The 21,038-nt window shown below is 43.9% G+C and overlaps 2 protein-coding genes, 1 long non-coding RNA gene and 1 pseudogene across 4 annotated transcripts; 1 reads left to right on the top strand and 3 right to left on the bottom strand.

Moving 5' to 3' along the window:
• The first annotated feature begins 130 nt into the window (after positions 1 to 130).
• Positions 131 to 4,204, top strand: LOC146891249 (uncharacterized). Its single transcript, XR_014997635.2, has 2 exons — positions 131 to 766; positions 3,670 to 4,204. It is a non-coding gene; the product is annotated as an uncharacterized LOC146891249 (long non-coding RNA).
• Positions 4,205 to 5,429: 1,225 nt separating this feature from the next.
• Positions 5,430 to 5,909, bottom strand: LOC146891248 (large ribosomal subunit protein uL16-like). Its single transcript, XM_085678270.2, has one exon. It carries the CDS (start codon positions 5,752 to 5,754, stop codon positions 5,467 to 5,469), a length of 288 nt encoding a protein of 95 aa, XP_085534396.2. The 5' UTR covers positions 5,755 to 5,909; the 3' UTR covers positions 5,430 to 5,466.
• On the bottom strand, positions 5,815 to 5,939 carry LOC125406511 (small nucleolar RNA SNORA70; annotated as a pseudogene).
• Positions 5,940 to 15,522: 9,583 nt separating this feature from the next.
• LOC125406461 (glutathione S-transferase Mu 7) lies at positions 15,523 to 21,038 on the bottom strand. 2 transcript variants are annotated; one of them, XM_085677834.2, is made up of 8 exons: positions 20,879 to 21,038; positions 20,504 to 20,579; positions 19,958 to 20,022; positions 19,608 to 19,689; positions 19,410 to 19,510; positions 18,222 to 18,317; positions 18,020 to 18,130; positions 15,523 to 16,140 (listed from the first exon to the last, which is right to left on the bottom strand). In XM_085677834.2, the coding sequence occupies exons 1-8, from the start codon at positions 20,912 to 20,914 to the stop codon at positions 16,051 to 16,053; spliced, it is 657 nt and encodes a 218-aa protein (XP_085533960.1). In that variant the 5' UTR covers positions 20,915 to 21,038; the 3' UTR covers positions 15,523 to 16,050. The 2 variants fall into 2 exon arrangements, with proteins under 2 accessions (XP_085533960.1, XP_085533961.1); XM_085677835.2 differs by lacking the exon at positions 19,958 to 20,022.

Raw genomic sequence — 21,038 nt, 5'->3', positions numbered from 1 at the left:
GGAGACGACCCGTAAAGCCTGTCGATGGCTCTGCAGGCCCCGTCCCTGCCTGCGCCGCGCCGCGGCCTCCTTCTCTCCCCATTCCTCAAGCTGTCAGTGCTCCCAGAGAGAGGCCATATGTTGAAAAACGCAATGATCTCTCCTTCTGTCCTCTACCCTTATCACTAAGCCTGTTGCTAGTCCAAAACAGGACACCCCCAACGAAGAGTTTAGTCCTATCCCTGGAATGGCAGGACTTTGGCCAATTTGAAAAACAAACTTAAAAGGAATGATATCGCTCCTTTCAGTAGGAACAATAAAATGGACCTACCCAAGGACAAAGGGCAGGCAGATTATCAAGTGGTTTCGGTGTTTGGTATCTCGGTTGTGTTTGCAACTCTGGACACTGAGGGCACTGCAAATCTGAGAGACACTCCCAACCCCACTCCGCTGCCACCTTCACAGCCACAGAAGGCAGTAGACTGCCATTGCTTCACCCTTACCACCAAGAGGCCAACTGGAAGGACAGAGCTCACAAGTTGAAGTATGCTCCGATGGTAGAGCATGTGTTCCAAGGGAACAGGCACCTCTCCTGCTTCCAAGGGACAGCAGAATGCTGTCCAGGGGGGATCCTTGGAGAACTTTGCACAGGACCCAGAGAACCCAAGGCCAGATTTTCAGCTGTCAGGGTCCCTGACTTACGTGTGTCTGGGTGTAAGAGGAAAAAGGCTCAAGTAACATTTCAAAAGGATAACGTTCTATCAAGGGCCAGTCTACTTCCTTGAAGGTAAGATTGTTTCAAAATCAAGAGGTGTGTGATAATTGAACTTTAGGTGACTTTGTCCGGATTAAAGGAAATGGCGAGACAAAATGAATAACGAGGAAAGATGACCCAGACCTTACAAATCGAAGGGCAAAGCTATTGCTCTGCAGAAAGTATCTTTTGGAGAATTAACAGCAGTTAGGACTTCAGGGTAGGGTGTAAGCATTCCTGGAACAGGTAGAAGCTATCTCAGCACTATGGGCAAAGAAACCACATACCCTGTGGGTCTTTGTGAAGCCTAGAGCTCAGAAACCATGTCATGGGACTAGTGAAATGCAGTCCTGTGGCAAATCCTCCCCACTCAGGTCACTAAGCTATAGGAGGAGCCTACCACCCCAAAGTAAATTCTCACATGGCTTTCCCCAGGTCACTGCCTACTATAAGACACAAGTACATGTGCACACACATATGATGTAGGTGGGTCTTCTATCTGTCTGTTGCTTTCATTGGTTAATTAATAAAGAAACTGCTTGGCCTGAACATAGGTAGGCAGGGAAGACAGAACTGGTTCTGGGAGGAAGAAAGTAGGGTCAGAGAGAGCCGCCGCCATGAAGCTGCCAGGTCAGACATGCTGAATCTTTCATGGTAAGCCACGAGCTCATGGTGACATACAGATTATTAGAAATGGGTTGAAGTCAAGATGTGAGAGTTAGCCAGTAAGAGGCTGGAGATAATGGGCCAGGCAGTGTTAAAAAGAATACAGTTTCCATGTAATTATTTCGGGTATAAACTAGCCAGGGAGCCGGGATCCCAGTGGGAACACAACCCACTGCTCTTTTGCAACACACATATATGCATGGGTCTCCAGATCATTGTTAACTATTCATGTGCTGGATAGTTTATACCAACTTGAAAAGTTAGGGTTGTCCGAGAAGAGGGATCCACAACTGGGGGGAAGAATGCCTCCATAAGACTGGCCCTATAGGCAAGACTGTGGGGACTTATCTTGATTAATGATTGATACGGGAAGCCCACTCCACGAGAGTAAGAAGTGCAGGCTCTGGGCTGATGGTCTTGGGTGCTATAAGAAAGCAGATCGAGCAAGCCATGGAGAAAAAGCCGGAAAACTGCACCCCTTCATGGCCTCTGCATCAGCTCCTGCCTCCAGGTTCCTGCCCTCGTTTCCCTCGGCGATGGACTGTGATGTAGAACTGTAAGCTGAAATGAACCCTTCCTTTCTGAAGCTGCTTTTGGTCTTGATGCTTCCTCACAGGAGCAGAAACCCTAACTAAGACAGGGCAGGCACTGCCTTCATAATTATGAGAAGGAGATATAAAATTCCTGGATCTAATTGAGGAAATAGTTCTTAAGAAAAACTCTAACATGAAATAAAATACAAATCTTAAAAATACAAACCAACGGTCTGGAGGGGTGACTCAATAGTTAAGAGTACTTGCTGATCTTCCAGAGGATCCAGGTTCAATTCTGGACGCCCACAAGGCAGCCCACAACTGTCTGTAACTCCAGTTCCAGGAGTTACAACACCCTCTTCTTACCTCCACAGGCAAAACATCCATATATCTAAAATAAATTTAAAATATATTGAACAAATACTGGTATTTATCCACTTCGCCCTTCCTTACTACATTGAAAAAAAAGCAGTTGTTGATGTCTTCCCACAGAGTGGGCCCCGTGTGCAGCATGGCCCTTCTGTAGACTGCAGTGATTCAGGAAATGTGAGGCACACCATTCTGTTTCCATACTCTCAGAAGAATGGAGAGGAAGGCAAGGGCAACACAAGAGGAGGAGCTACAGTGGCCAAGGTCTCCTCTGGAAATTTCTTTGCAGTCTCTGAAATATCACTCATCTAAACTTAGAAAATCCAAAATCCAAATCAACATTTTCTTTTTTTAAAAAAAAACAAACAACCTCTGTTGTCTGTGATCTTTTTTCTCTCATTTTTATTGACATTTATACATTTCTCTCACTCCCTTTCCTTCCTCTCCTCTCCCCTTCTACCCTCTCCCTGCCCCTCATGTTCACAATTTTCTCAGATCTTGTCTTTTTCTCTTTCCAAAGTGGATCCATGTATATCTCTCTTTGGGTCCTCTTTGTTGTCTAGGTTTTCTTGGGTTGTGGACTTTAGGCTGGTTATTCATTGCTTTATGTCTAATATCCACTTATGAGTGAGTACATATTATATTAATCTTTCTGGTTCTGGGTTGCCTCATTCAGTATGCTTTTTTTTTTCTAGTTCTGGTCATTTGCTTGCAAATTTCAAGATGTCATTATTTTTTACCACTGAGTGGTACTTCATTGTGTAAATGTACCACCTTTTCTTTATACATTCTTCAGTTGAAGGGCATCTAGATTGTTTCCAGATTCAGGCAGTTATGAATAATGCTGCTGTAAATATAGTTAAGCAAATGTCTTTGTGGTATGATTGAGTATCCTTTGAGTATATGCCCAAAGTAATATTGCTGGGTCTTGAGATAGATTGATTTCTAATTTTTTGAGAAACTGCTATACTGATTTCCAAAGCAGTTGTACAAATTTGTATTCCCACCAGCAATGGAGAAGTGCTCCCCTTACTCTACATCCTCTCCAGCATAAACTGTCATTAGTGTTTTTGATCTTGGCCATTCTGACAGGTGTGAGATGGTATATCAGAGTTGCAAAACAACATTTTCTTAAATTTAAGAATAAGAAAATAGTATGTGAATCATAAGATATTGTCAATCTGGAATTCAGTAAAAGAAATTTCCCACATGCTTCAGATATTAAGAATAAGGCAAAACAAAGTTTTTCAGAAAGCAAAAAAAGCAACAAAACATGATAGAAAACAAGAAATAGTTCAAGAAGGAAAACAGGGAAACTTTTTTTTTAAAAAATGTTAGTTTTTATTTATTTTTATTTTATGTGCATAGGTGCTTTGCCTGCATGAATGTCTGTGCCCCACATGTATGCAGTACCCTCAGAGGCCAGAAGAGGATGTTGGATCTTCTGGAAGTGAAGCTACAAATGACTATGAGCCGCAAGGTGAATGCTGGGAATTGAACCCAGATCTTCTGAAAAAGCAGTCAGTGCTCTTTGAAGGGACTCTGGCCAACTCAAGCGTGACAGGCATGGCTCTGGCAGGCCTTTCCCTTCTCCCTGATTCTCTCTGTCTTGCTAAAATCATTAGATTGCCTTCCTAAGGCTAACTAACAAGGCCTATTCTCTTATTTGGCCAAACACCGTCTTTCATCTCCTGTGGCAACAAGGGTCTTCTACTGTTTCTGTCAGTCCCTGAGAGTGAACATTGGCCTAATCAGTCTCTGCTGACACAGCCCTGTTTACAGCAGGCTTCTGCTAGATTGATCTTGGATTCTGTTACACGTTGTCAATTTTTCTTTGTATTTAATGACTGCTCTTGACCTGTTGCAGATGTTTCAAATGTAATAAAATTTTATCAGAAAAATATTTCACAGTGTGACACAGAGGGCTGACTCTGCTCTCCCTGCCCTTTGCACTGAGAAGGGATGAGGGAGGGATCTCTGGGCGGTTTTCTCAAACAAATCTTACCATATTTTAAAAAATGCATTTTAAAAATACATCTTATAATGCCTTCTTAGTATTTCTGTCTCATAAAAACACATTATAAACTCTTTTCTCAATGGATCTCTCTTAGGCACAAGAGAGAAAAAAAATGTTTTGACTTTCAAATTGTTTGTGCTCTTGAATTTGGGGCATAATTGGTCTCTTTTTCTATGGACATCTTTTGAATTCCTGCATATCTTGCTATTTTGACTTTCCTTCTCTGAGGGGATACACAGTGTGTTGAGACTTTGTGTACAGAGGATCTGATTGAATGAACGAGGCCCCAAAATATGGCTGGGAAAAAAAATATGAGTAGCAACTTGATATGGTATGTCTTTCTGTACACTGTGAATATGTGCTTCTCTTAGGTTGATAAATAAAGCTGCTTTGGCCTGTGGCAAGGCAGGATTGAGTCAGGCAGAAAATCTAAGCAGAGATACAGGAAAAGAAGGACAGAGTTTGGGACATATCAGCAGCCACCCAAGGAGCAATATGCCAAAGCACTACTGGTAAACCATGGACCACTTAGCAATACACAGACTAATAGAAATGGGTTAACTTAAGATGTAAGAGCCAGATAATAACAAGTCTGAGTCACTGACTAAGCATTTACAAGTAATATTAAGCTTCTATGTGGTTATTCAGGAACCTCCGATTACAACTCTTTTTTATGTTTGTTTTCAGACAGATGTAAGATTTATTACTGAACTACTGATTTAGTAGGTACAGGTGTAGATGGAAGTTTCTGTCCTGCTCTATTCTGCAGCCATTCAGTCCCAACAAAACACACAGAGGCTTATATTAATTATTAACTGGTTGGCCTATTAGCTCAGGCTTATTATTACTAGCTCTTACAACTTAAATTAACCAATAATTTTTATTTATGTTTAGCCACTTGGCTTGGTACCTTTTCTCAGTGTAGCATTTTCACCTTGCTTTCTCTGTATCTAGGTGGCAACTGCAGACTGAGCCTTTTCTCTTCCCAGAATTCTCTTAGTCTGGTTGCCCTACCTATACTTCCTGCCTGGCTACTCTTCAATCAGCATTTTATTAAACGGATACAAGTGACAAATAATTACAGGGTACAATAGCACTATCCCACAGCATACAGAAGAGTACCATCAAAGCCCTCTGGAATGCCAGGCTCACCACTTGTCCAGGGGACAATGCCTGGGGACATATTTGACCTCACAGCTATCAGAAATTAGCAGTTTCTCAGCAACCATGTCTTCAAATTCATCTGCATTAAACTTGGTGATGCCCCACTTCTTTGAGATGGGAATCTTCTGGTAGTCAGGAAACTTGAACTTGGCTCGATGAAGAGCCTCAATCACATGTTCCTTATTCTGTAGCTTGGTGTGGATGAACATGATGACCTGGCCAATGTGAACTGTGGTCATTGTGCCCTGGGTCTTACTAAAGTTACCACACATACCTGTCTGGAACCAAATTGGGGACAGAATTGAGATCAGAGACTTGAATAACTGCCAGAAAATTGCAGTCCCGTAGGGCTATCCATATAGGTAATAAGTTACATATACTACCAAGGGGGCTGCTGTAGTCATTGCATGCCAGGCCCCCATGGGGAAAGGGACCTGGTCAGCTCAATGAGCTGCAGTTTGTTGTTACCAAATTGCACTTGTGTGAGATGAGGAAATCATTTAGTCTCTCGCCTTGTGTTAGTCATTTGAGTTTTGACTGAAAGCATTGTTTTCTCATTGGAGAGCTTGATTCTTTTGATCTTTTAAAATATTTCTTCTTTGAAAAATTGTTTTCCTTTTTCAAGATTAAACTCAGGGCCCGGCACATACTAGGCAAGTGTTCTACCTGACAGAATTCCAATCCCATCCCATTCTTGCTTGTTTGGGTCTCACATGTAGATAGCAGTTAAAGTTTAAACACACCTCTGGTCTTAAAGTTAGCTTCATTCTTAGAATATGACCGCAACTTTTGTTTCATTCTTTTCGTCTGGGGATGAAATGAGCTATAGACTCAAGAGAGAAACCATTTAGGGTCTGGGGATGTATCTCCACGACAGAGAACACACCAACATGGATGAGTTCCTGGGTTCAGTCTCTAGCAAGCCCACCTCAAACCCTCTTGTCAGGACATTTAAAAGACAAACCATTTGTGCAGGTGTAGCAGTCAGTTTTCTGATGCTTTAGCAAGACACCTGAAGTAATCAACTTGAAACGATTGAAAGGTGCATTTTTGGTTCAGTTTGGGATGTCTTTGCTCATGGTCCACAGCCCACCGCTTTGGGACCGTGCAGCAAGGCAGTCTATTACAGTATGAGCATGTGACAGAGGAAGCTCCTTCGCCTTAAGGCTGAAAATGGGGGAGGGGGAAGGAACGGAGTCCCACAGTCCCTTTTGAGGCCATCTTGCTATTTCCTAAGACCTCCCACTATATTCTACCTCTTGAATTTTCCACCAGTCCTCAGTCACGCCAAGCCAAGAACCACACCCTTAATATGTGGACCTTTGGAGAACATTCCAAATCAAAACTATAGAACCACTCTAAATTTAAACCAAAGAACTTTTTTGTCTTGTTTTATTGAAATGGGATCTCACACACACACACACCCCAAGCTGATCTTAAACTCACATAATATAAAATATCTTGGTATAACTCTAACCAAACAAGTGAAAGATCTGTATGACAAGAACTTTAAATCTTTGAGGAAAGAAATTGAAAAAGACACCAGAAAATGGAAAGATCTCCCATGTTCTTGGGTAAGTAGAATTAACATAGTAAAAAAAAAAATCTTACCAAAAGCAATCTAAAGATTTAATGCAATCTCCAGCAAAATCCCAGCAAAATTCTTCACAGACCTCAAAAGAACAATACTAGACTTCATATGGAAAAACAAAAGACCCAGGATAGTCAAAACAATCCCGTACAATAAAGAAACATCTGGTGGCATCACAAATCCCTGACTTCAAACTCTACTACAGAGCTACAGTAATGAGAGCAGCTTGGTATTGGCATAAAAACAGACAGGAGGACCATTGGAATCAAATCGGTGAACAGGATATCAGTCCATATACCTATGAATACCTGATTTTTGACAAAGAAGCTAAAACTATAAAATGGAAAAAAGGAAGTATCTTTAGCAAATGGTGCTGGCATACCTGGAGGGCGACATATAGAAGAATATAAAAAGATCCATACCTATCGCCATGCACAAAACTCAAGTACAAATGGATCAAAGACCTCAACATAAAGCCAACAATACTGAATCTCACAGAAGAAAAAGTGGGAAGTAAACTTGAACGCATTGTCACAGGAGACCACTCCTAAATATAAATAACCCCAGTAGCACAGACACTGAGAGAAACAATTAATAACTGGGACCTTCTAAAACTGAGAAGCTTCTGCAAAGCAAAGAACAAGGTCAATAAGACAAAACAACAGCCTACATAATGGGAAAAGATCTTCACCAACCCCACATCAGACAGAGGTCTGATCTCCAAAATATACAAAGAACTTAAGAAACTGGACACCCAAATCCTAAATAATACAATTAAAAAAATGGGGTACAGACCTAAACAGAGAACTCTCAACAGACAAATCTCAAATGACCAAAAGACACTTAAAGAAATGCTCAACATCTTTAGCAATCAGAGTAATGCAAATCAACATGACTCTGAGATTCTATCTTACACCTGTCAAAATGGCCATGATCAAAAACATTGATAACAGCTTGTGCTGGAGAGGATGTAGAATAAAGGGAACACTCCTTCATTGCAGGTGGGAGTGTAAACTTGTACAGCCACTTTAGAAATCAGTATAACTTTTTTTTTCCCCAGAAATTTAGGAATCAATCTACCTCAAGACCCAGCAATACCACTTTGGAGCATATACCCAAAGAATATTCAATTATAGCACAAGGACATTTGCTCAACTATGTTCATAGCAGCAATATTCATAATAGTCAGAACCTGGAAACAACCTAGATGCCCCTCAACCAAAGAATGGATAAAGAAAATGTGGTACATTTACACAATGGAATACTACTCAGTGGTTAAAAAAAATGACAACTTGAAATTTGTAAACAAATGGACAGAACTAGAAAAAAAAAACATACTTATGTAACCCAATCCCAGAAAGACAAATATAGTATTCATTCACTCATAAACTTTTATTAAGCATAAAGCGAAGGATAACCGGCCTACAGTCCACAACCCCAGAAAACCTAGACAACAAAGAAGATCCGAAGAGAGACATACAGGGATCCACTTAGGAAGGAGAGAAAGACAAGATCTCCTGAGTAAATTGGGAGCATAGTGGGCAGGGGGAGGGTAGAAGGGGAAGATAGGAAGGAAGAGGAGTAGGAAAAATGTATTGCTCAATAAAAACAGTTAAAAAAAATACAAAAAAGATAGAGTCCAAAAATAGCTGAATAGATAAAGAAAATGTAGCATGCAAACACACACACACACACACACACAGAGAGAGAGAGAGAGAGAGAGAGAGAGAGAGAGAAAGAGAGAGAGAGAGAAATAGAGTTTGATTCCTGAACTTACAGATACTGCCACTGTGCCTTGACAGTTGAGGCCTACAGGATCGAGCAGAATCCAAAACACTTTCAATCTTTCTAAAGAAGATGATGTCCAACAAAATGCTGTGAGAAAACCCTCAAACTAAGAAAGTAAAAAGCCCAAGACCAATTTACCCAAGAGTTAAAATCTTTTTACTCCACATGTCCTGCAACACACATGCTGACGTACTGATCTGAAGAAACACACGCTAAGAAAAGCGAGGAGCCTGAGGAATATGCTAAACTTTTAACACAAGTCAAATAAAAATAATTCTTAAAAATGCCAGGAACAGATTGTCAAACGACGTGGGCTTTGGTGAACTTCCGCGTCTGAGTCCGGTCCAGTCCAAACCAAATCTTTAAGAGTAACAAATAAATGACCAAACCTTGGGGTGGGGGAATCAAAGGTCTTTGTCCTACAAATTGGTTCACTACAAAGACAGAAATATACCTCTAAACACTTACCCTCTTTTCAGAATAGTACTTTCAGGTACTATTAAAATTTAAAAAAATAAATAAAAGGAGCCGTAAGATGGCTAAGTGTATTTGCTACCAAGATTAATGACCTGAGTTTAATCCCTGGTAATCCACACGGTGGAGGGAGAGAGCCTAGCCCAGTGGGTTACCCTCTGATTCCACACGCCCACTGTGCCACTAAGTCTGCTTTGCCCTGTCCTTAAAATTGTATAAATGAGATTAAAGCCTAAATAGAAGGTCAGGGATGTGGTTGTCTAAACAGTGCCTGTCAAGATGTCCCAGCTGCTAGTGACTCCATGTCTGGAATCAGTCGTCCTGAAAGGTGGTCTGACAAGCTATTGGAACTGTGTTATAAAACCTGTGAGAAAATCTCTTTTCTAGGAAGAGATTTCTTCCCACTGTCTGGTGCCAGGCTTCAGCCTTTTCCTTCTCCCAGTAGGAGATTCCTGGAGAAAATTCTAGCTTCTTGGAGTTCATCATTTCAATAGTCTGAAAGCCAGACTGAGGGACACAGTGTCTCATTAGAATTCACTCATTTCTTCCAGGCTGGTAGTAAGGATTTCCACAGGGAGAGGAGTTTTCAAGGTGGCATTGTTAGCTTGCTCTGTCCTTGTGTGACGAGCATCCCAAAGAACACTGATGTCAGAGGCGCACAGGAGGCCGGTTCTCATGCAGATAAAACCAATTTGTTCCAGTTCCCAGGAGGTCTGAGCGGGAGTCAATGACCTCCTAGATAGTCCTTATCTGAACATCCTGGTCTTGGCCCACTTTCAATGGAGGACATGGTGTTAAATGTTAAATGCCCTTCTTTCTTCACGCACTGTACATCACCAGCTAGGAAAATTTTTTTTTTTTTTTTTTTTGATCTTAGATGAAGATTTTTCATGTGGCTGTGGTGAATTGTTGACTGAACGTAACCGTCTCTCACCTCTCACGCCTTTAGCCTCTAGAGTGGCCTGGGGTTTCTGTCATTGATTGATCCTGACGTCAATAATATTAAAACAGCCAGCACATAGAGCTTGGGATGCAGTTCCAAATAAGAGGACCCAGGAAGGCATATGATGCCTAGAAGACACTGTAAAGAAACTATGGAAGCATCGAAGGGCTTTGGGGCTTCTCAGATGGCTGAGGGGGTTGACGTTAAGTGCTAAAACCTGGGAGCTCTAATTCGTTTCTTCATAAACACATCACTGCCCAGTGCCTTGGAATACATTTTTTACAAAGCGTAGGAATTGTAATTACCAGAAGCTAATATTATTTGAGGAGAGGACACTAGAGAGCACGCAGAGAGTGGCAGGGATCCCGGGAGATAATCCTGTCTCACACTGCTGGCATTGGAGTGAAAATCTCAGCTCTGAGTCCCCGAGCGCTCAGGGCGGCTGAGCTTGTTCTAGAGGAAATGATTTGAGCTAGCCCTCCTCCAGGTCAGGTGTGCATGCAAAGCCAAGGGATGAGCCTTCCTGAGAAGGGCTTGAAAGTGTGATGTTTACAAACACCAAAGCATACAATTTAGCTTTCAAGAAAAAAAGATCCCATAAAAAGAAAAATCATAAAAAAAAAAAAAGACCTGGGTAGCGCCACACATCTTTAATTCCTGAACTGGGAGAGGCAGGCAAATCTCTAGGCCAGCCTGGTCTACAGAGCAGTTCCAGGATAGCCAAGGCTACACAGAGAAATCCTGTCTCAAAAAAACAAGAAGAAAGAAAGAAAGGAGGGAAGGAGGGAGGGAGATAGAGAGAGAGGAAGGAAAGAAGGAAGGAAGAAAGGAAGAAAGGAAGAAAGGAAGAAAGGAAGAAAGAAAGAAAGAAAGAAAGAAAGAAAGAAAGAAAGAAAGAAAGAAAGAAAGAAAGAAAGAAAGAAAAGCTATGGAATAAGAAGGCTGAAACCCTTGGACATGTTTCCTTTTTCTGCTATCTATATGGCATGGCTTACTTTATAGATAAAACAGTTTGTTTAGTATGATATGATCTAGTAGTAATAGTTCCTTGTTCTTTATTATGAAGAGTATGACTATTTCATTTCATCTTACAAACCAAACACGTTTTTATCTGCTGTTTACAGAAATGGGCATCACCCATGTTCCTCTTTATTAGGTTTTAGTCAAAGGTAACAGCACTAACTAATAACCTCTTATCTTTGGGAAGATAAAATGTATTTTTCTCCTGACAGAAAACATATGTTAAATATGTTATGAATTTAAACTCCAATACTGAAATCTAGATGATCAGTGTTTGTTCACCCACTGCAGTAAAATAAAATGATCTGTGTGGGGGTTTTTTTGTTTTTGTTTTTGTTTGTTTAATTCTTAAGCAGAAAGAGTTCTTTTTTAAAACTTACCTTAAAATTAAGTTATGGAAATTCCCTATTTCCACTAACTTTTTATAGTTAAGATGGAGGGGACTTAGTCTATGATTCATGAATCTTCAACTGAATTTTAACTACTTGAGAACTGGTGGCCAGCATGTAGGGGACCAGACTAGACACTACCCTGGAAAGAGGAGTTACCTGAAGGGAGGCCCTGAAAACTGTCTTGTCAGGCTGCACATATGGAAGGAGAGATGGAGAGTTGGGCATGGGGGAAAGGCGAGGCAGCCTGGTCCTCTAGGATACAGGGTAGGGAGGAGTAACTCTTTAGTCAGAAAATTGCCTCTGTGCAGTCTTCGGCAGGCTGCCCCAGGTCCAGGCACCTCCTCAAGTGACTGTGGAGATGGAGGAAGTCCCACCATCTTTAGTCTGCAAGAGAAGAAAGCAAAACTGCCCAGGCTGTTAAATGTATCTGAACAGGTAGACACGACAGGGGAGGGCGCGGCAGGGAGATGGTGGTCTAAGTCTCCGCTAAGCCAGACCAGGGAACCAGGAGCTCAGATTTCCCCCGCGCCAGAAATGGATGTCCTCCATGAACAAAGATCGCAGTTTCACACTCCCCACCTCCCATCAGATCTAAGTTCCGATGCATCCATCTACCCGCCTCGATGGTCAGGATGTTTCCTCGCTACTCCGTCTCCTCCTTCGGGCTAATCACTTCTGCAAACAGCCTCACATACACAGCAGAAGAATACTTCACAACTATGCGGCCACCCGTTTGTCCAGTCAGGTAAGACAAAAAAAAAAAAAATTAAGCATCTTATTTGTGATAGAAAACCTGACCCTGAATATCAACTAATAACACTGAGCTATAGGGGAAGAGTAGATCTGAACTGCGAGCAGCTCATCTTTGAACTGTTGCCTAAGCCCAGGCAGCTGTTGGATAAGCAGAGTTTTACACAGGGAGACTCACAGGCCTTGATCCATCAAGTGGAAACGGTACGCGCAGTAACAATTAGCCAAGAATGAAGGGGGAAAGCATCAAAGAGTCACTATAAACTTCAAAGGTTCCGTGAAGTGGAACGATGGACTCCAAGGGCTTTGTTGACACATGAAAGGGGCCACATGTCTTCCTGGTGACGTGTGTAAAAGTATTCGTAGAACAGGCACACAATCTCTTATAACACCACACAGCTGGTCTTTCCCTATACCTCAGACTGTATCCTTTAGAGACCATCGAAAATACAGGAACCAAAAAAAGGAAGATGATACATTTAAAGAGCGCCATACTGGTGTAAGGAAAACTAAAATGTTAGAGGTGCCCAGTAGCATGAAAAGGATTAGGAAAATAGTACTTTATCTATAGGAACAAATACTAGATAACAGCTAAGTCTCCTGAAAAAACATGTAAGCAGAATGCTGATATGTTCCACTTTTAAAAAATATACACCACGGGTGTGGGGACAGGGGCTAGAGAACGGCTTATTAAAGTGCTGGGTATACAAGCAGGAGGACCTGAGTTCAGATTCTAGTACACACTTTAATAAACCAGGCTTGGCCTGGGTACTTGGAATCCCAGTGCTGGGAGACAGAGGCAAGAGGGTCCTAGAAGTTCACTCACCAGCCATTCTAGCCAAACAGGGCTTCAGATTCAGGCAATGACCCTGTCTCAAAACTTAAGGTGCAGAGCAATAGAGAAAGGCGCCCATTGTTGATCTCTGGTCTCCACATATTCACGTACAGACACTTGCAACTAAACACACATGTGTGCACATACATCACAGAGAGAGAGAGAGAGAGAGAGAGAGAGAGAGAGAGAGAGAGAGAGAGAGAGAGAAGCTTATGATCTTTCTTTTCTTGCTTGGGCAAGGGGTTCAAGACAGGACTCTGTGTGTGCTGGGCAGATACTCTACCAATGAGCAACACAGCCAACCCCAATATGTTTTAAGTACAAGGTTAAAGAAAGAATGAGCAGAACCTATAGGGAGCAGAGGAAGCCCGGAGTGAACAAAGTCCCGAGCGAATGTTATTTTGGCACAGGCACAGCTACATAGAGGACTACAAGACCTTGGACCCATGGGACTATTGGCAGAACCACTGCCCATATGGCCCAGGCTCAAGAAGAATGACAAAGCTTTTCTTGGGAGTCGGAGTATTTATGAGCAATTGATCAGTGCGTGCAAAGACTAGCAACTGCAGCTTCTTCTTCCTGGACGTTCACAGCCTAAGACTGCATGATTATAGGGACCTCCTATCTAGATTAGCTAACCCTATCCCCACTCCTGTGCTCTATCTAATAAACAAGCTGATTACCCAGGTTGTGGTGGTGGCAGACCCTGACCAGAGCCTAGCTTCACTATATGTGTGTCTGTTCTTTCTTCACTCCCTCGCTGCCTCTAGTCAGGGTCCTGGGCCCAAGCCACACTAATCCTGGCAAGAACATATGTGTACATGATTAAAGCAGGCATTACTAAAAGGCAAGAATGATTGTGTGATGTCACAATGAAGTGACATCACTAAATAGCCATTCATCAAGTCCCTACTATGTTCAAGGTATTTTCTAGGTGGTTAACACTTAAAATACTAGTGAACAAGCAACCAAAATACATGCCATTTTGCCATTTTCATCCACGGACAGAAGCACACAAGAAACGCGAACGGTAAGATATACAATGTGCATATTTTCCACTAATGTGTAACTCCCACGAAATACATGTACGGCTCTTAAGTGTATGCCTGTGTGACTTTGCTATCTGTATTCTTTGTGTAATTACCAGTCAGATCTAGATAAGGAGCATTTCTAGCTCTCCACAAGTTCCTGTCAATAAACAACCCTGCCAAAGTCAACATGCATTTGACCCAATCACACTTCCTATCAAAGTGGAATGATAAAGAATGCACTTTCTATGTATGTGGGTCATCATCAAGTCATTGTTAGCATTAGTCAACATTATGTCACCGAGATGCATGCGTGCTGTGGTGTAGAACATTGCCACATTTTCTTAAATTATGATATTCTATTTCATTACATGTTAATGACTTTATATTAATACACTACACTTGATTTATTAATTTTCTACTTAAGAAATTTAAAACTAAGCTGTTTCCCACATTCTTGCATAAGTGTTTCACAGCTTCTGGAAGACCAAAGCCCAGGGAGACAGTCTTGGGTGAAAGGTCACTACTGCTCAACTCTTTACCACTGTCAACATTCCAAAGTGGTTATACACAAATATACACAAGTTCCATTACTTCATAAATTGCCAGTGATTGCCAGCCTGTTGGATCCTGGTCATCCTAGTGGGTCTATGCTAGGATGTTACAGTGTTTACAGTCACTGGTGTTTGTTGTGATTTTACGGGCTAATTAGACCACTTGGATGTTCACTTTTAGGAAATGCCTGTTCAAGCCTTGGTCTGTTTTGCAAGTTGTTTTTCTGGTTGTATTGTTTTTTGGATAAGAGGTCTTTGTTGAGTAGCCACATTCTCCCAACTGAGCCTGGACTGAATGCCTACCCATAAAGAAGCTCATTCTGGTGCCATACATGGGAATCGCTGAGACCCTGAAGAAAATCTCCTGGGGACTCGCTCTTTGGTGTGGTTTTAAATCGCTTTGGGAGTGTGTGATGCAAATGAAGAACTGGTGAGGAAAACATTCAGAGGAGACAAAGCTTCACACTAACAATGTGTATAAAAGAATGTCCCACGGCCACATGAAGCAACACAAAAGCCAAACTGGCAGTTGACTTAGAGACCTCGGAAGACCAAAGAGACGGCCTTTAGTATTGAAGATCGTCTACAAGGGGTTTTGAATCTGTTGGAATCAGGCTTCTCGTCAGCTGTCTGTTGCCATGACAAAATACCAAACAAAAACGACCCAAGGGGGGGAATGATTTATTCCAGTTCATGGTTCAGGAGCTACAGTTCAAAGGGACAGGGAAGGCGGGCAATAGGGCTGAGTCACAGACGCAGTGATAAGTGCACAGCTTGCTCAGAGATACAGACAGCACGCAGAACAGGGGCTCGGCTACAATGGTCAAAGCCTATGCTCCTAGCAACCTACCTCAGATAGACTCCCCCCCCCCCCAACACCTGCCAGAGAGCCCACAGTTGTCCAAAGTGGTCATCAGTTGGGAACCAAGTATCCAAACACATGAGCCTGTAAAGGGCACTTTAGCTTTAGGGTACTTTGATCACGGAAAGGAGTAGCGATGGTTTAAAGAGCCTATGTGGAGCAGGAATTGGATGAGAAAAAGAAGATAACTGTGAGACTTGGGAAAGGGAAAGAAAGAAAGAAGAAGGAAAAGGTGGCTTTGGGGCTGCAGGGGTCCTGGCTGCTCCCGGGGGGCTCCTTGCAATCCAAAGAAATCTGGCAACTTAATCATACATCCCACCCAGCCAAGGCCCTACTTGCTGCCCCACGTGGCCATCTTTGTGAAGACAGGTCTTGGGAGGAAGCGGCTAGTCTTCATGTATTCTGAGATCTTCTTCAGGCCCTGTGAGCGAGAAGGATGGAGCAGGAGCTCAGGTCAGCGGCCCCACTGGGATAAGCAGCCCCACGCCAGGAACAGCTGTCCCCGTAGGCTCTAGTATTAGAGTTCTGAATGGGGAACTCGTCAGTTTCCTATAAAGACTCTATCACAAGCTTCGTACCCATAGAGATTATGTATATGCTATTCTGTCTATGTATTGTTACATATATGCTCAGATCACCCACTTGATAATCCAAGATCAGTCTCACTGTGCCTACATGTTAACAAAAGTTGAGGTCCAGAGGTGTTAGGTGGCTCTCTCCTGCTCACACAGCTGATCCCTGGTACAGGACCTGAGTCAGCTTGGCTCTAGGGCTCCCATTCTGTGTACTCTCGCAGGACACCCCATCACCCCCTGTCTTCACAGACATGCTCCTTTTCCACAGGGAACATCCTCCTGGCTGGTTTACACAGAAAATACCTGGAACAGTACAAGGAGGTCCAGAACAGGCCAGTGCAGCACACCAGAGAGCCCAGATCTCAACAACTGACCTGGCAAACTCTGGATGAAGTGCCCAAGGGGAGGAGGGGCAGCCTGGAATGTTGAGTCAGTTCTAATCACTCCTGAAAGTAGAGGTCCAACCTGTTCTATGTGGAACCTCAGGCCAATCTCACTGTGCCCCAAGCTGCCTCATAATCAGCCCTGCTATATACAGAGACTGTGCAAAGGGATGCTGGGTGTGTTTTGTTCCATCTTATCGGTAGGGCCAGCACAGATAATCCCTACAGTGTTCAGAGACCTACAGCTGACTGTTATCAAGGGGGTGGGAGCTGCAGCCCTCGCTACCGCTGCCGTGGCCACAGCAGCTCCAAGGCCACTGCATCAGGACCAGAGTCAGAGCTGGTAAAAACTAGCTGAGATGCTGTATCGCTTGATTTAAGGAGATGCCAGACTAGAAACCCACTGTCCCACCGCCTGCAGTTGCCAAGTCTCGGAAAGGAGAGATTATGTGGGTGTTAAGGAGAGTCCGGGGGACTCATGCAGTGAGGCCCAAGCTTCGATCCCCAGCACCCAGCTGACACCATGTCTGTTAGGTCCCCATCTCTCTGCCATACTCAGTCTCTGAGTGGAGTTCTTTCCATGTTTCAGTGGGCCTGACACTGAATCTCATATAGAGGAGAAGGTCAGTAATAGGAGAGAAATTAAGAATATGAATACAAAATGGCTTCATCGAGACATGGTAAAAGGGAAGAAAAGCCCCACACCGTGCCACACTTTAGGATAAAACTCTGAATAGGGCCCCCACACACTCTCAAATCTAGCACACACACAAAAAAAAAAAAGAAAAGGAAAAGAAAAAACCAGCCCTGGGTTTGGCATGTACTCAGATTGGGATCAAATCAAGGGAAGCGTCCTGAAGATCAGGCGTGAGTATTGTCTACACACGGCTATTTCACACAAATCCTACCAAGCCTCCCTCTCAGAATGCCCGTGGCTTACACAGTCCTGCCATGTTCTGCCTTCTCCACAGCATCCTGGGCTATATAACCCAGACACAAGGGCCCAAGGCTCTTTTTTTTATTTTTTTTTTGACAGAAAATAGAACATAGCTACTGCCTGCTGACCTTAGAGGCCAGATACCAAGGGGAGCTGGGTATCATCTCTGCTAGTAAGGGACTCACCCTCTATAGTCTGTTTTCTTGTCTATCCAATGGGACTCACAATTCAATCTGCCCTGTTGATCATAATGAAAAAGTTCACCCAATAAAAAAAAGATGCTAAGCACAGGTCCTGCCAGACGCACTAAATGCCACTGTTTTGCTGTTTTTAACTTAGTTCCAGGACTAAGGATTTATCAGAGCAAGGAAGGAAATTCAAGAAGAAAGAGGATTAGGACATCACCTCAAAGCGGGAGATGAAGTCCTTCAGGTTGGGGAATGCTTCCAGGCACTTGGGTTCAAATACTTGGTTCCTCTCCAGGACATCATAAGCGATGAAGTCCACGAAGGTGATCTGCAGGAAGCCGCTAGTGAGTGGACTGGAATCTGGTAACCTGGAAAGAATGGTAGCTCCTCCTCCTTCCTGTCCACCCCACTCCTTTTACCTTGTCTCCTGCAAACCATGGCCGCTTGCCCAGGAACTCAGAGTAAAGCTTCATCATTCCCGGGAGTTGCTCCAGGTACCCTGGCTTCAGCTTCTCCTACAGCAGAAAACACAGTGACCACCCTCAGTCACAAGATTCTGGGCACGGGCTGAGCTCACAGGGCTGTGAAGGCCCCATCTGAGCAGAGGTGCGGCTGCCTTCCAGAGATCAGGCCCGGGTTAATCCAGACTCTATTCTGTTATGTCATCACTGATTAGATCTCACAGGTACCAGATGCAGTATCAGAGGTGATGAGAAGCCACGCGGGAATACCCTGTCCCTGAGACTCACCACTGATGTCCAGAACCACTCTTGTGGGTCATATTCAGGACTACGTGGGCAGGCTCTGCATAACTCAGGTGTTATGCAGAGTCAAAGAAGCAAACAACTAAAGCACTCTGGAAAAGAAGTTGAATGTTCTACACAGTACAGTGGCAGGAGAAGGGCAGGACTTGAGTGTAGCTTCAAAAATGATGAGATCAATTTGAGAGGGTGAAAGAAACCAAAGAGAGAGTTGATTGGCTGTGGATTGCCTATGAGAAACATCTGCTTACCACCATGGGCTTCCTGGGACTGGCTCTGGGAATCTGCTTGGGAAGAGTCACCAGGTAGTGTCGCCCTTCCATTTCCAGGTGGCACCAGTTTTTCTCATTGTTTGAGAGTGAACTATAGGAACACCAATGATTTAAGCCAAGTGGAAGCCATAACCCAGGGCAGAAAGGGGAAATCAGAGCTGAGGATTCTAAACATAGTCTTTCCTGCCCAGGTATTGATGCATGACTGTGGAGGTTTGCACTGCTTGCTAAAGGTAGTGAAGTTCACTGAGAGTTTCGTTTGACAAGACTCTGAGGTTGAGGGTCACTCTGTGGGCGGGTGTGTGTGTGGTGGGGGTGAATGTGTGCACAAGTGCTTGGAGGGGTTGGTTTTGTTTTGGTAGCTTTGACTTGGAGACATCTTGCTTTGTAATCAGGAAGGCCTTAGACAGCCCCATCTTAGCTCCAGGCTGTACCACAGGACTGCTGCCATCCAGAGCACCATTTCTAGGTGAACAGGGCTAAGAAGATTAGATGCTAAACACACGGAGGAGGTGAGAAGGCAAAGGTACAAGCTCCTGTTCCCCCACTTCACCCAGCCCGGAGTAGGACTCACAAAGTCAGGGTTATAACAAAGCCGGGCTAGCATCATGCGGTTGTCCATAAGCTGATTCTCCAAAATATCCACAAGGATTCTCTCCTCCTCCGTCTCCCCACCTGCGGCACACACAGCACAGACTCACTCTCAATATCCCACCAGACCAAGCCCAGGAAGATGGCCACTATCCCCCGACTTGCAGCCAGCCCCACTCACACAGGTTGTGCTTGCGGCCAAGGTAGCGCAGGATGGCGTTGCTCTGAGTGATCTTGTGGGGCCCGTCAATTAAGTAGGGCAGCTGGAGAGACAAGCAGGGATGGTCAGATGGGGTCCCAGCATCCCTTTCTTGGGTAAGGACAGACATGGGGCCTGGCACTCACTGTGCCTGGCATAGAAACTTTCTATGAACGCAATGCACAAGAGTGGGAGAGCTGGGATACAGCCCATACTAAAAATATGATGTGGACAACCAGGGGCGGGCGGATGAGAAATCCAACCCAGACCTTCTGATCTGTGCAAAATAGGGACACCATAACCTTCCCCAAATCTCCCTTCCCTGCACCTACATTGGGAAAGTCCAGGCCCAGCTTGAATTTCTCGTTGAGCCATTGGCTTCGATCATAGTCAGGAGCTGTGGTGGACAAGGGAACATGAAATCAAAGGACCCAAGTGTTCAGATCCCTTTCCCAAGACCCTCCCAAGGAATTGAAGACTCTCTGAGACAGCAGACCTGCAAGCTGACTCACGCAGTCTCACACTGCACGTTTTCAAGGATAAAGAAGTCTATAAGGGCTGTGGGCTCTGTCATCACTAAAGCTTACAAAATCTTTAGCCGAGTGCTGAAGGGAAAGGAACCTATATATATATATATATGCATATATATACATGTGTGTATATGTATATGTATGTATATATTTATATATACATACACATGACCCTCTAATCTTTCCTTAGCATCTTCCATTAGTAGAGCAAACTACACAGTTAGGGTTCTGTAAGGGAGTATAGTCTAGTTACAACAAGAAGAGACAGAGCTGAGCAACAAGGGGCCTAGGCATGGGCCACCAACGGGCAGGAGTTGGGCAGGGATCGGACTAGGAAAGTGCAATCACCATCGCCCATCGTGTATCTCTTCTCCTCATAGCTTGAATCTGTGTATTCCAGGAGTAGGCGGATGGCATGGGCCAGCTGTGACAGAAGGCCAGAGATAGTGAGATTCTTTACCCCCTCCAGATGAGTCCGCACCTCCCTGTCCTAATTTTAGCATCTCTATGCGCTCTCTCGCTCTCTCTCTCTCTCTCTCTCTCTCTCTCTCTCTCTCTCTCTCTCTCTCTCACACACACACACACACACACACACACACACACCTGCAATGGCATGCCTCCACAGATTGCCTTCCGAAAGACAATCCTCCTCGGCAAACCCATCTACTGCATGTGTCCTTAAGCCTCCTCCAAGTCTTACTCTGCATTCGGAACCTCACTTACCCCGCGGATGTCCCAGTAACCCAGTGTCATGGGCATGGTGCTGTGGTCCGAAAGGACAGAGTCAGTGTCAGACTAGCTTCGACGTTCTGAAAGCTGCCAGAAATGGAGGGGGGCTTAGCTCTGTCAGTTCTTCAGTCCTCCCGCCTCCGCCCCCAGATTC

Source organism: Myodes glareolus, chromosome 17, assembly GCF_982192425.1.
Source record: "Myodes glareolus chromosome 17, mMyoGla1.1, whole genome shotgun sequence".
Taxonomy (NCBI): Eukaryota; Metazoa; Chordata; class Mammalia; order Rodentia; family Cricetidae; genus Myodes; species Myodes glareolus.
Note: the sequence above shows the minus strand (reverse complement) of the source record. Positions and strands in the feature narration are given on the sequence as shown.

What these genes read in the sequence shown, in the direction of transcription:
- LOC146891248 (XM_085678270.2), bottom strand. Translation starts at nt 5,754, where the DNA reads ATGTGTGGTAACTTTAGTAAGACCCAGGGCACAATGACCACAGTTCAC.
- LOC125406461 (XM_085677834.2), bottom strand. Translation starts at nt 20,914, where the DNA reads ATGCCCATGACACTGGGTTACTGGGACATCCGCGGG. An exon ending in GAGATACACGATGGGCGATG is followed by an intron (nt 20,023 to 20,503) that starts GTGATTGCACTT and finishes TGTCCACCACAG; the next exon opens with CTCCTGACTATGATCGAAGC. An exon ending in TGGGCCTGGACTTTCCCAAT is followed by an intron (nt 19,690 to 19,957) that starts GTAGGTGCAGGG and finishes TTGTCTCTCCAG; the next exon opens with CTGCCCTACTTAATTGACGG.